Source organism: Eucyclogobius newberryi, unplaced genomic scaffold (genome assembly GCF_026437365.1).
Source record: "Eucyclogobius newberryi isolate DKJ021-1_F unplaced genomic scaffold, fEucNew1.0.hap1 SCAF_7, whole genome shotgun sequence".
In the NCBI taxonomy this organism is placed as follows: Eukaryota; Metazoa; Chordata; class Actinopteri; order Gobiiformes; family Gobiidae; genus Eucyclogobius; species Eucyclogobius newberryi.
In genome coordinates, this window is record NW_027316389.1 from 6,961,443 (window position 1) to 6,975,252 (window position 13,810).

The window sequence follows — 13,810 nt, forward strand, 5'->3', positions numbered from 1 at the left end:
AATTGTCACGATTTTTAATTTTTTTTTCTTCTCACGATCACATTGTGACCTGACCCATCACGATCATCGATTAACCCGAATAATCGCGTCTGCCAAAAACGACGTGTAGTTCTCCACGTGTCCGGGAGGAGGCAGCATCGAGCCGCTCGTGTCTCCCACAGACTCTTACAAAAAAAAAAAAAAAAAGACAAAAAAAAAGGAAAAAGGGGCGAACAAACTTGCCTCCAATTGTCCCGGCCTCACGTCATGGAAAGAGTCACTTTGTTGAGGCTCCGCGGCGCAGACAAACCGCACTGAACCTCCTCAAGAAACAAAACACAAACAACAAAAACAACAACAATAACAGCCCGGATCCCGGCGCCTTTGGGTCATTTCTTTTTGGAGGATCGTTCCATTTCGAGCCGCGGAAGATGCGCGCCGCGTCGCACCGGTTCACGAGGCAATCGCGGCGGGCTCGCGTGCGGAGGAATGCGCTGCGCGGATAGCGTCACGCACGGGCTCGCGGGAGATCATCGCGATCCACCGGGAAGAAGAAGAAGAAGAAGAAGCCGCGGTTTACGCACGGGAATAATGAGTCAATCTCTCTTTTCTGCGCGTTAAAGAAGAAGAGTCTGTGGATTACTTTGTGGAAACTGCTATTGTTTTTGTTTTTTCCCTTGATGCACCAGCTTTGTTTGCCAACCTGTGGTCCCCGTACGCCCATGGAAGGTGGTGGTGGTTGTTGTTGTGGTGGTAAAGCGTAAAGTTGTTATTTGACACTTACACCTACTTTTTTGTCAGGTTTATGTAATATTTATGGCGCTTTTGCTACGAGTTTGGTTCGTGTGAGTATTGATTTGCCGTGGCATTGTTTCCGGCGAACCCGATCCAACAGCTGCCGTGCAATATGATCGGAAGGCTTGAATTTGAGCTCGTGTCGGATGATGATTTTTTTGTTTGTTTCCGACGCACCACGCGCTGAGAGAGCGACGGAGTACGCCGTCCAGTTGGCTGTAGATCAGGAACGCAACTAACGATCGACTACAAGTGGTGATCGTGGTCGTGTTTTGATCGTTGTAGATCGTTATCTGGACAATACAGACTCTAAAAACCAAAAAAGAATAATAAACATGACTCATTTTCAGCAAAAATACACTTGATTTGTTAGTATTCTCTATCTAGACCATATTTCAACCTTTTATTCGGTTGAAAATGTACTCAAAACATCTCAGTACGCAATAATATCTTTAACTAGTCGACTACTTAGATACAGTCGGTTGTTGCGGACCTTCTATAGATGCTAGATTTAAGGATCGAGGAAACGTCTCAAGATGTCTCAAGTGAAAGCCAGAGCGATTTACACTTTCCAGAGCGAAAACAAAGAGGAGATTAGCATTCAGGAGAACGAGCAAGTGCTTATTTTCGATGAGAAGTCGGTGGACGGATGGTTCCAGGGGGAGAACTGCCGGGGCCAGAGGGGGCTTTTCCCCGCCTCGTACGTGGAGATCATACGCACCCGTTCCGACTCCAACGTGACGGACGACCGCTCCATCAGCCCGGCTGGGTCGCTGGGGAACGACTCCCCCTCGTCCTCGTACTTCCACGGCACGCCGAACTCGACCAACGCGCGCCTGCAGCAGAGCTACAGCTACGACGACGACGACTACGACGACTGGGACGACTGGGACGACCGGTCGACGGTGGTGGGGGAGATCGAGCACGCGGGGCACCACCCGGCGAGGGGCTCCGGGGTGAACGGGCACGCGCACCCGGGTCCGGCCGGCCACTCCAGCAACCCGAACGTGCACTACCGCTCCAGGCCGCCGATGGAGCGCCAGGACAGTACCTCAAGCTCCAGGAAAAGCAGCGTGGTCGGGAGGAACTTGAACCGCTTTTCTAGTTTCGTACGCTCGGGGGTTGAAGCGTTCGTTTTGGGCGATGTCCCCATGATGGCCAAGATCGCAGAGTCCTACACGATTGAGATGGGACCGCTCGGCCCGCGCTGGCAAGACAACCCAAACCCCTTTATATGTTCCATCGAAGACCCGACGAAACAGACCAAATTTAAAGGGATCAAAACGTACATTTCGTACCGTGTCACGCCTAGCCACTCGGGACGTCCTGTTTATAGACGCTACAAACAATTTGACTGGCTTTACAACCGGCTTTTGAACAAATTCACTGTGATTTCCGTGCCACATTTGCCCGAAAAGCAGGCGACGGGACGATTCGAAGAGGACTTTATTGACAAGCGTAAAAGACGGCTCGTGTTGTGGATAAACCACATGACGAGTCACCCTGTCCTGTCGCAATACGAGGGCTTCGAACACTTCCTGATGTGCGCCGACGACAAGCAATGGAAACTGGGCAAAAGGCGGGCGGAGAAAGACGAGATGGTCGGCGCCCACTTTATGTTGACGTTCCAAATCCCAAACGAACACCAGGATTTGCAGGACGTGGAGGAGAGAGTGGACACGTTCAAGGCGTTTGCTAAAAAAATGGACGACAGCGTGCTGCAGCTCACGCTCGTCGCCTCGGAGCTAGTTCGGAAGCATCTGGGCGGATTTCGGCGCGAGTTTCAGCGACTGGGCAACGCCTTTCAGTCCATAAGCCACTCGTTCTCGTTGGACCCCCCGCACAGCTCGGAGCCCCTCAACAGCGCCATCTCGCACACGGGACGCACCTACGAGAACATCGGGGAGATGTTCGCCGAGCAGCCCAAGTGTGACCTCTTCCAAATGCTGGACAAACTGTCGCTGTACCAGGGCCTGCTCGGCAACTTCCCGGACATCATTCACCTGCAGAAAGGTAATGTGCAGTAGATTAGAAACACAACACTGACTTTTATCATGGGATTATAGCCTTTTTCAAATGACATTGCCACATTCAAAGGGTTCCGTGGACAGGCGAAAAAAGGTCTATAGGTAATTTGCAGATTTTGTGTTTTATGCCGCTTTTCTACAACAGTTGTTCCTCGTGTCACCCACATATCTTGCACAAAGACCTAATGGCTCTGCTCTTTTAGAAATGGGGATTGAACCTTCAGCTTTCGGTCCAGTGAGGTTCTGAGGGGTTCTTCTTCTTCTTCTACTTCCACTTCTACTTCTACTTCTACTTCTACTTCTACTGCTTCTACTTCTTCTACTTCTTCTACTTCTTCTACTTCTACTACTTCTACTTCTTCTACTTCTACTTCTTCTACTTCTTCTACTTCTACTACTTCTACTTCTACTACTTCTACTACTTCTACTACTTCTACTTCTACTTCTACTGCTTCTACTTCTTCTACTTCTTCTACTTCTTCTACTTCTACTACTTCTACTTCTTCTACTTCTACTTCTACTACTTCTACTTCTACTACTTCTACTACTTCTACTTCTACTTCTACTACTTCTACTTCTACTTCTACTGCTTCTACTTCTTCTACTTCTACTACTTCTACTACTTGTACTTCTACTTCTACTTCTACTGCTTCTACTTCTTCTACTTCTTCTACTTCTTCTACTTCTTCTACTTGTACTACTTCTACTTCTACTACTTCTACTTCTACTACTTCTACTTCTACTGCTTCTATTTCTTCTACTTCTACTACTTCTTCTACTTCTTCTACTTCTACTACTTCTACTTCTACTTCTTCTACTTCTTCTACTTCTACTACTTCTACTTCTACTTCTTCTACTTCTTCTACTTCTACTACTTCTACTACTTCTACTTCTACTTCTTCTACTTCTTCTACTTCTACTACTTCTACTTCTACTTCTACTACTTCTACTACTTCTACTACTTCTACTTCTACTACTTCTACTACTTCTACTTCTACTTCTACTTCTACTACTTCTACTTCTACTACTTCTACTACTTCTACTTCTACTTCTACTACTTCTACTACTTCTACTTCTACTTCTACTACTTCTACTTCTACTTCTACTTCTACTACTTCTACTTCTACTTCTACTGCTTCTTCTTCTTCTTCTTCTTCTTCTTCTTCTTCTTCTTCTTCTTCTTCTTCTTCTTCTTCTTCTTCTTCTTCTATCTTTGGGATACGACCGTAATGATTCGTATACAAAGTCTTCTGTGCTAAACCTCTTCAATACACCACAATAAACATCATAGTGAGATATTTGTATTTTGTATCAATACTTTTAGCACAAATGTACAAATTCACTTCAATTCCGACTGGTCTTGTAGATGTTGTAGAGGATATTTTAGCTAACGAGCGTTTCGGAATAGTCCGTTTGAAGCCAGATTCTTATGGTTCATATCTGTGTCAGAGCATCTTTAAAGGAGACGTATAATACTTATTTTCATGTACTTGGTATTAAACTATAACATAAGTAGACTATTTTCATTGTCTTCGTTGCAAACCGTCATATTGATCTAAAACAGCGGAGTAATAGAAACCGGTCCGTTGACTTCCTGTTCAAAACCGCAGAACCGATAAGCCCCGCCTCTTCACACTGACATTTCACCGCGACGAGCAGCAGATTGTCATTTACATGTTTTTAATGTTCGAAAAGTGGCTTAAAAGTGACATTTAGAACCCGACATGTGTCACTACGAGCCTTCGTTTATCAAATAATCGCAACTGAATACAGACATGTGAGGGGCGGGGATAGGGGGTGGGTGAAAACGGGTGAGAACATCGTACAGGGATCGATTAAATCACAACTTTAAGCAAACGAAAGACGCCAAAACACAATTTTAACGCGGTTAACAGCCCGTGAATGTAAAATTTTGCGTGATTTGTCTTTTTTTTCCTGGATTTCTTTGTTTCCCGATCAAACCGTGGACTTATATCGTCACGTTACCGCACATTTAAGGTCGTGGAGTGAACCGCGAGCTATTCCAACGCATTTGTAACTGAACCGAAAGCCACACGGCGTAATCGTTCTGCCCGCAGCTTTAATGCCAACATCAAATCATACTTTGTGCCAGTGTGAGTTGAACATTTGCCCTGGAGCGGCTGAGGTTGTGTGTTCTGTACAACATAAACTCCTCCCTTTGTTTGCACACAGACTCTCATTGTAGGTTATTGTAATTTAAGGAAGTCCTGATTCATGAATAACACAATCTTGTCAACTGTCCAATCAAGCAAAACCACCAAATTAGAGGCGGGTAGAGTAAAAATCGCACTCATATGTGATCACCGACAATGCGCATCGCCGTTTTGGAACTGGTACCGTAGCAACTTAACTGGTGACCTTTGCGCGGGTAGAATTTGTCCGTTTGTTTGACGTCTTCTCCCGGTTCATGGTTCACGTCTCTCTGTAAGTACGGGGCCAACCGCGGGAAATGCAAACTGGCACGAAGCGACTTCTCTGTGGGCGCAAATAAACAAACGTTGTTGCCTGTTGGAAGGACTTTAACACTTGAGGTTAATTTAGTAGGAGCCAATCAATCACTAATATGCATATTTCTTTAAAAAAAATTATAGTTTGTGGCATCAAATTGTAGAACGTGAACACCACCTGTCCTTAAAGTCCATATGAAGGTTCTTCTGTTTTTCTAATTATGACTTAGTTTAATGGTGTAGAACCTGTGGTAAATATTCATCACAGTTTTACTTCCGTTAAGCTGCAGTTTGTGAAGAAATTGAAGAATAGTTTCAAATGACAGGAAGTAGAGCAGAATCCCTCTGTGACGTCATCAGCGTGCGACACAGAGACACTTTTCTGACAATTTAATCCATCGTTGGACAAATTAAAGGTGTTTTATGCAATTATTGTGTGTCAGTTCAGAACTGTTGTGTCATTTATGTGGAGTTTGGCTCTTGTTTACAGCCTGGTTGCTATGGTAACAGCTGCGGAATTTCATCTACCCGTGTCATATTTGCTGCTCATGTCCAACCAGGAAGTACAATAATAAACGTTAAACAAATTAGCAAACTGAGGACAAACGGGCAAACTGTTTAGTCAAATTGTAAATATAATTGCGTTGCCATGACGACATTAAGATTTCTGAAACCTGTGGATGAAATGACTGAGATTAGAACCATGGATCTATTATTATTATTATGTGAAGATATTGTCTAGTATCGGGTTTGGCACTCTGTATCGACAAGTACTGAATACGAAATACTCGGGTGAAGAGTGTTATCGGTGCATACTTGGGTTACAGATATGCAGATTGCCATGGCAACAACACTCGGTGACGTACGACCTCCTGCTCTTGGTCCGGAATGTGAGAAGGTGATTTCAGAACAGGCTCCGCCCGCTTTGGTTCCGTCGCACGGGAGCGTTAACTCGTTTTACACGTGCATCACACAAACTCTCCCATTGTCGTTGCCGGGGCGAGAGGGAAAAGCAGGTTCCAGCACGTCCCGATAAGAGCGTGTTTTACAAACGGGCGTGGTCCACGGTGTCGAAACAGTTTTACAGGTTGACGTAATATAAGAACGACATGTTGGCAACTGTAAGTGTTGTTTTAAGCAAATGTTCAGCGCTTCCTCTTGCACTGTCTGTTTGAATAAGACATATTACGCTTTTTACAAGTGTTTAGTTTGAAATTATAACACGCGAAGGTCATTACCGTATTTTCGAGTATAAAAATGCATAATAGAGAAGAAAAAAACATATATAAGTCGCACTGGAGTATGAAATGCAGTTGCAAGTGTGAAAATAACAAATAAAATCACGTATAAGTCACTCCGGAGTATAAGTATATAAGTATAAATATAAGTATAAGTCGCACCCCGGCCAAAACTATGAAAAAAGATGTGATTTATAGTCCGTAAAATACGGTATTTCACATTTTGTTCACCGTGAACCACAATATTGATGTTAATTGGCTTGTGTATAGCAGTCATAACGTCACTTCCTGTTCTGGTCTTTATTGCCGAATTACAATGTACGATCCGGAGTTTGGATGTTTTTGAAAAAATTGCACATGGAAGACAGAGCGGTGGACGTTCAGGAATCGATCGAAATGCGACGTCTCGTAAGATAACGATGAGGGAAGAGCTCAAGCTGATCTGATGTGACACGGTCTTTATGGAGCGTCGTCCGGCTGCCAATGGGCACTGGGCGTGGCACGTCTGGACATCCTGGACTGATCCGTCACACTTTGCACACTGCGTCCAAATCCTGGAGCTAAACCAGGGCTATAAAAGGATCAAACCAGGTCCGGGTTGTTTCGTTGACTCGTCGGCTGTAAGGCAAGGCAAGTTTATTTGTAAAGCACATTTCATACACGAGGCAATTCAAAGTGCTTCACAAAACAGGAAAAATGCATTAAAATCACAAAGAAATGACAGAAATCCCAAAACAGTTGAAGATATAAAAGAGAAGAGTTCAAAGAAAAAACCTTTCAGTCATACACACAGCTCAACAAAAGTTTTTAGCTTAGATTTAATAGTAGAAAAAGCTTCAGTTGTAGTCATCTGGACTCAGTTTGAAAAAATAGACGTTTCGACTCTCATCCAAGAGTCATTGTCAATAAAAGAATTTAGATCGAGAACTCCGATATTAATACTGTTCTGTGGTAAGACCCGCCCATTGGGAGGAGCCTTCCTGAAGTAGAAAGAGTTGTTTGTTTCAACAGAAACTCCCCCCTTGTATCTACCGAGCCTATTCAGAATTGTAATGGGCTATTAGAATCCTCTTTGTCTTTGTGAGACCCTGGCTCAACCACCCTGAGTACCTGATTAGCATCTAAATGTCATGGTCCTCTACCTTTCCAGGGGTTCAGTAACCCATTATAAATAACAGGAAGATTAAACCTTAGCCCTCCATTTCTGTTTAAAGAAGGTCTTTCTTTTTTAACAAAAATAGCTTCCTTGACTCCTCTTTCAAACCATCTTTTCTCCCTGCTTAAAACCTTCACCTCACCGTCTTCAAACGAGTGATTAGACAATGACTCTTGGATGAGAGTCGAAACGTCTATTTTTTCAAACTGAGTCCAGATGACTACAACTGAAGCTTTTTCTACTATGGAACACGCCTGGACGAATGAGGGATTACACCGACAGCTTAGATTTAAAAAAAATTTAGCTTAGATTTGAACAGATTTGCTTGTTTTTTATGCTTTTTATGGAGATCAGGTTGAGCGTTTGTGATTTTACCTTTTGTTGTTGTAGCTTATGGCAAAACACAATGTAATCAGTAGGAAAATCTGTCTCGGTGGAATGACCTCATCTCGTTCTAGAACCTGAAAAACACCAATCGCGTTTTCTCGTGACATTTGAACTTAAACTCATTACGTTTCTTAGTATAAGTTCTTGTGTTGGACTCGTTCTCGACCAACGTGGATTTTTTTTTAAGCCAATACCAATAAAGTCCATGTGACACGTTCTCATGTTTTTCTAATTATAGCGTCGTTAGGTGAGTTAGTCCCTGAGGTAAATAAGGATCATAGTTTTACATCAGTCGAGTTGCAGTTTGTGAAGAAAATTTGACAAATAAAAGTTGCAAATTTGTCTTCTTCTTTGGTGTTTTATGGCGGTTGTATTCAAGTGTTACATTACTGCCACCTACTGTAGTTGTACATCTTAGACTTTAGACTTTATACATTATTTTTTAGACTTCTCCCACTTAGTACAACAATCACAGGAAGTAGAGCTGAGGTCTCCGACGGAATCCCTCTGTGATGTCATCAAAACGCGACATTCCATCGAAAACATAGAGAAAATTTGCACACAACATACACCTTTTTATGTCAGTTTAAACAATAATTTTACAAAATAAAGGCGTCGTCAGGTGTAATTATTTGTCAAATCATAACTATTGTATGATTTAAATGGACTTTGGCCCTTGTTTACTGCGTGGTTGCTAAGTGACAGTTGTGGAAAGACCTCTGCCTATGTCATATTTGCTGGACGTGTCAAACCAGGAAGTGACACTATAAACGTCACAGAAAAAATGGAGAAAAAATTTGAGAAAAATTGGCAAAATGTTTGGTCAAATCTTAAATATAATCGTATTCTCTTTGTTTTACTGAAAAGTGTTGTCTAAACGTGTCATATGGACTTTAAAGGACAAAAAAAAAATATCACAATTACCGTATTATAAGTCGCACCAGCCAAAAAATGCATAATAGAGAAGAAAAAAACATATATAAGTCGCACTGGACTATGAAATGCAGTTGGAAGTGTGAAAATAACAAATAATATCACATATAAGTCGCTCCAGAGTATAGGTATATAAGTTTAAATATAAGTATAAGTCACACCCCGGGCAAAACTATGAAAAAAGTTGCAATAGGGGAAAATACTTGTCTTTACGATTATATTTTGACCTGAATAATCACGATACTCGATGAACCTGATATTCTTTTGACACCGTTAGCCACAAAGCGTTCGTCCTTTTGCCCGACGTAACTGTAACATTCCTGATTTGAATATTTGTGTTTGCTGTTCTCGCTCAGCGGCGCGTTCGTGAGGTCAGCCGGGTCAAACCTTATCTCCAGTTACGCTTTACATGAGCGCGAGGAAAGGGCCGCGGCGGGCGACGGTCAACAGCCCTATCGTCTTCAAACAGCTGGGCCTCGTTACGGCAGAGGTCAGCGGAATAACAAAGAGCGCCAGGGACTCCGCCCGAGCCAGCGGGGGAATCGCCGCGTCTCCGCTCCTGCCAGAATGTCAGGTCCACCCAAAAAGTGCGTTACATCAGCCAGACGTGAAGGGTTAATGCGGCAGAGGGAAAATGCAGTCATGATTAGAAACATGATGTCATTAAATATATATTCGTAACATTTGGGAGGTGAAGACGATCAGGTTGGTGGATAGTCGTGATTATTAAGGTCACAATGTAAACGTAACAACAACAAAATAATAATGGTGAAGAAAACTGTGTGCAAAAGTGTTTTTTGTTCAATATTCAACCCAAAAAAAGTATTATTATTATTATTTGTAGAGCACATTTCATACACAGGGCAATTCAAAGTGCTTCACACAGCAGGAAAAATACATTCAAATCACAAAGAAATTACAGAAACAATAAAATTAACTAATTAAAAAAGTCAAAGAAAATCCTTTCAGTCATACGCACAGCTAAACAAAACTGTTTTTAGCTTGGATTTGAACATTGTAATGACATGTAATAACTTTATTTTATCTGGCTGCTTGACCAAACTTGACCACGAGAATGGCAGAAAAGTAAAGATTTCACTGTTTGGTCTCAGACTCAATAATTGTGAATAATCGATTAATGCCGGTCGATTTCAAACATTAAACGTCTTCTTCTGGTGCTGATTGGACAGTTTTGTTGTTTCCATGTGAAAGTCTTTATGTAATTGAAGGTGAACTTTGTAACCTTTGTGTCTGTGATTGCTTTGCCTGGAATGCAGCGTCACTCGAGTCCAAATGTGTCCTCCTGCGTGCGTCGTTGTTCCTCCTGCGTGCGTCGTTGTTCCACCTGCGCGTCATTGTTCCTCCTGCACAACCTCCTTTCTCCTGCGCGTCGTTGTTCCTCCTGCGCCTCGCTGTTCCTCTCACGCGTCGTTGTTCCTCCTGCGTGTCATCATTCCTCCTGCGCATTGTTGTTCCTCCCACGCGTCGTCATTTCTCCCACGCATCGTCATTCCTCCTGTGCGTTGTCATTATTCCTCCTGTGCGTCGTTGTTCCTCCTGCGGGTCGTTGTTCCTCCTGCGCGTCGTTGTTCCTCCTGCGCGTTGTTTTTCCTCCTGCACGTTGTTTTTCCTCATGCATCGTCGTTCCTCCTGCGCGTCGTCGTTCCTTCTGCACGTTGTCATTCCTCCTGCACGTTGTCATTCCTCCTGCGCATTGTTCCTCCTGCGTGTCGTTGTTCCCCCTGTGCACGTCGTAGTTGTTGTTCCTCCTGCGCGTCGTCGTTCCTCCTGTACGTCTTCATTCCTCCTGCACGTCGCTGTTCCTCCTGCACGTCTTCATTCCTCCTGCGCTGTTCCTCCTGCACATCTTCATTCCTCCTGCGCGTCGCTGTTCCTCCTGCACGTCTTCATTCCTCCTGCGTGTCGCTGTTCCTCCTGCACGTTGTTGCTCCTCCTGCACGTCGCTGTTCCTCCTGCACGTCTTCATTCCTCCTGCGCTGTTCCTCCTGCACATCTTCATTCCTCCTGCGCGTCGCTGTTCCTCCTGCACGTTGTTGCTCCTCCTGCACGTCGTCGTTCCTCCTGCACGTCGTCGTTCCTCCTGCGCGTCGTCGTTCCTCCTGCGCGTCGTCGTTCCTCCTGCGTGTCGCTGTTCCTCCTGCAAGTTGTTGCTCCTCCTGCACGTCGTCGTTCCTCCTGCACGTCGTCGTTCCTCCTGCGCGTCGTCGTTCCTCCTGCGCGTCGCTGTTCCTCCTGCACGTTGTTGCTCCTCCTGCGCGTCGTCGTTCCTCCTGCACATCGTCGTTCCTCCTGTGCGTCGTCGTTCCTCCTGTGCGTCGTCGATCCTCCTGTGCGTCGTCGATCCTCCTGCGCGTCGTCGTTCCTCCTGCGCGTCACTGTTCCTCCTGCACGTAGTTGCTCCTCCTGCGCGTCGTCGTTCCTCCTGCACATCGTTGTTCCTCCTGCGCGTTGTCGTTCCTCCTGCGCGTCGTCGTTCCTCCTGCGCGTCGTCGTTCCTCCTGCGTGTCGCTGTTCCTCCTGCACGTTGTTGCTCCTCCTGCGCGTTGTCGTTCCTCCTGCGCATCGTCGTTCTTCCTGCGCGTCGTCGTTCCTCCTGCGCGTCACTGTTCCTCCTGCACGTTGTTGCTCCTCCTGCGCGTCGTCGTTCCTCCTGCACATCGTCGTTCCTCCTGCGCGTCGTCGATCCTCCTGCGCGTCGTCGTTCCTCCTGCGCGTCACTGTTCCTCCTGCACGTTGTTGCTCCTCCTGCGCGTCGTCGTTCCTCCTGCACATCGTCGTTCCTCCTGTGCGTCGTCGTTCCTCCTGTGCGTCGTCGATCCTCCTGTGCGTCGTCGATCCTCCTGCGCGTCGTCGTTCCTCCTGCGCGTCACTGTTCCTCCTGCATGTAGTTGCTCCTCCTGCGCGTCGTCGTTCCTCCTGCACATCGTTGTTCCTCCTGCGCGTTGTCGTTCCTCCTGCGCGTCGTCGTTCCTCCTGCGCGTCACTATTCCTCCTGTGTCGTCCCTTTGGTCCAGTTCCCTCCTCTTGATGTGAGCGTGTTCAGCTGAACTGGACACAGCTGTAACAACACTCGCTCTGTGAAGTCAGATCTGGTCAGATCCTCTTCTCCCCGACTAAGACTTTCAAATAATCACAGTCTTAAGTCTTTTAAAGGGATTATTTTATACAAATTGTTACACTATTTTTGATTAATCCTAAAGGAAGACAAATGATGATATTTCAATGGTTGTTTTGGAGACACTTTACGCTAAATGAGGAGATCGAGTGCGTCGCCTACAGTTTAAAAAATGCTTAAAAAGACAGAAAGAGCGCTAAAAGTGATATTTTTGCACTTTTATGGTTCAGTCAAGTTTTGCGCAACAACTCGAACCTCAACAGCTCCACTAATAGTAAACTGTTGTTGTTTGTGACGTTTTTAATCTCACATTTCAAACTGAATATATACCATTACTGTAAAAAAAAAAAACTCTTGGAGAAGATCTTAACCAAATACTACATTTTAAATAGTTACCGGTCCAGTTTAGTACTATCACAGCTGCTATCAAAGTCATAAATGATATTGCTGTATTGGATAATCATGAAGAAGACGTTTAATTCTGTAAATCACTGTATTCTCTTGGATCGTCTGGATAATGTTGGGTTAGATACAAAATATTACCTCACAATTAGAGCTCAATCTGTTTCTGTTGATGTCTCTTCATCTAAATATTCTTATCTTAACAAAGGTGTTCCTCAAGGCTCCATCCTCGGACCACTGTTATTTACAATTTACCTCAACTCAATTGGGCATAATCTAAACCACAGTCACTTGTATTCAGATGATGCAGTTCTGTATGTTAGAGCGCCTCCTGGTGTAAAAGTGATTCAACATATTCAAGAGCATTTTCACTCCAACAAAACTGTACAAACAAACAACAACAAAGGCAAGGAAAGTTTATTTGTAGAGCACATTTCATACACAAGGCAATTCAAAGTGCTTCACAGCAGGAAAAATGCATTCAAATCACAAAGAAATTACAGATACAGAAATACAATAAAATTAACTAAATTAAAAATTATCAATCCAACTGATTTTCTAAACTAATAAAATCACAAACAAAAGAGAAGAGTGCAAAGAAAAAATCCTTTCAGTCATATGCGCAGCTAAACAAAACTGTTTTTAGCTTAGATTTGAACATTGTCAGAGTAGAACCTGTCTCACATCTTCAGGAAGAATGTTCCAGATTTTAGCTGCATAAAACTGAAACGCAGATTCCCCATGTTTTGTCCTGACTCTGGGCACCAGCAGGAGGCCGGTCCATGTTTAGTCCTGACTCTGGCACCAGCAGGAGGCCGGTCCATGTTTAGTCCTGACTCTGGCACCAGCAGGAGGCCGGTCCATGTTTAGTCCTGACTCTGGCACCAGCAGGAGGCCGGTCCATGTTTAGTCCTGACTCTGGCACCAGCAGGAGGCCGGTCCATGTTTAGTCCTGACTCTGGCACCAGCAGGAGGCCGGTCCATGTTTAGTCCTGACTCTAGCACCAGCAGGAGGCCGGTCCATGTTTAGTCCTGACTCTGGCACCAGCAGGAGGCCGGTCCATGTTTAGTCCTGACTCTGGCACCAGCAGGAGGCCGGTCCATGTTTAGTCCTGACTCTGGCACCAGCAGGAGGCCGGTCCATGTTTAGTCCTGACTCTGGCACCAGCAGGAGGCCGGTCCATGTTTAGTCCTGACTCTGGCACCAGCAGGAGGCCGGTCCATGTTTAGTCCTGACTCTAGCACCAGCAGGAGGCCGGTCCATGTTTAGTCCTGACTCTGGCACCAGC

The 13,810-nt window shown here is 44.8% G+C and overlaps 1 protein-coding gene across 1 annotated transcript in view; it reads left to right on the top strand.

Annotated features, from left to right (window-relative positions):
- The first annotated feature begins 1,173 nt into the window (after positions 1–1,173).
- The window catches only part of snx33 (sorting nexin 33), a 33,202-nt gene continuing 20,565 nt past the window's right edge, over positions 1,174–13,810 (top strand). Inside the window, exon 1 of the mRNA XM_072434791.1 lies at positions 1,174–2,787. Within this exon, the coding sequence (XP_072290892.1) occupies positions 1,311–2,787 (1,477 nt within the window). The 5' untranslated portion in view covers positions 1,174–1,310. The remainder of the gene's footprint in view (positions 2,788–13,810) is intronic.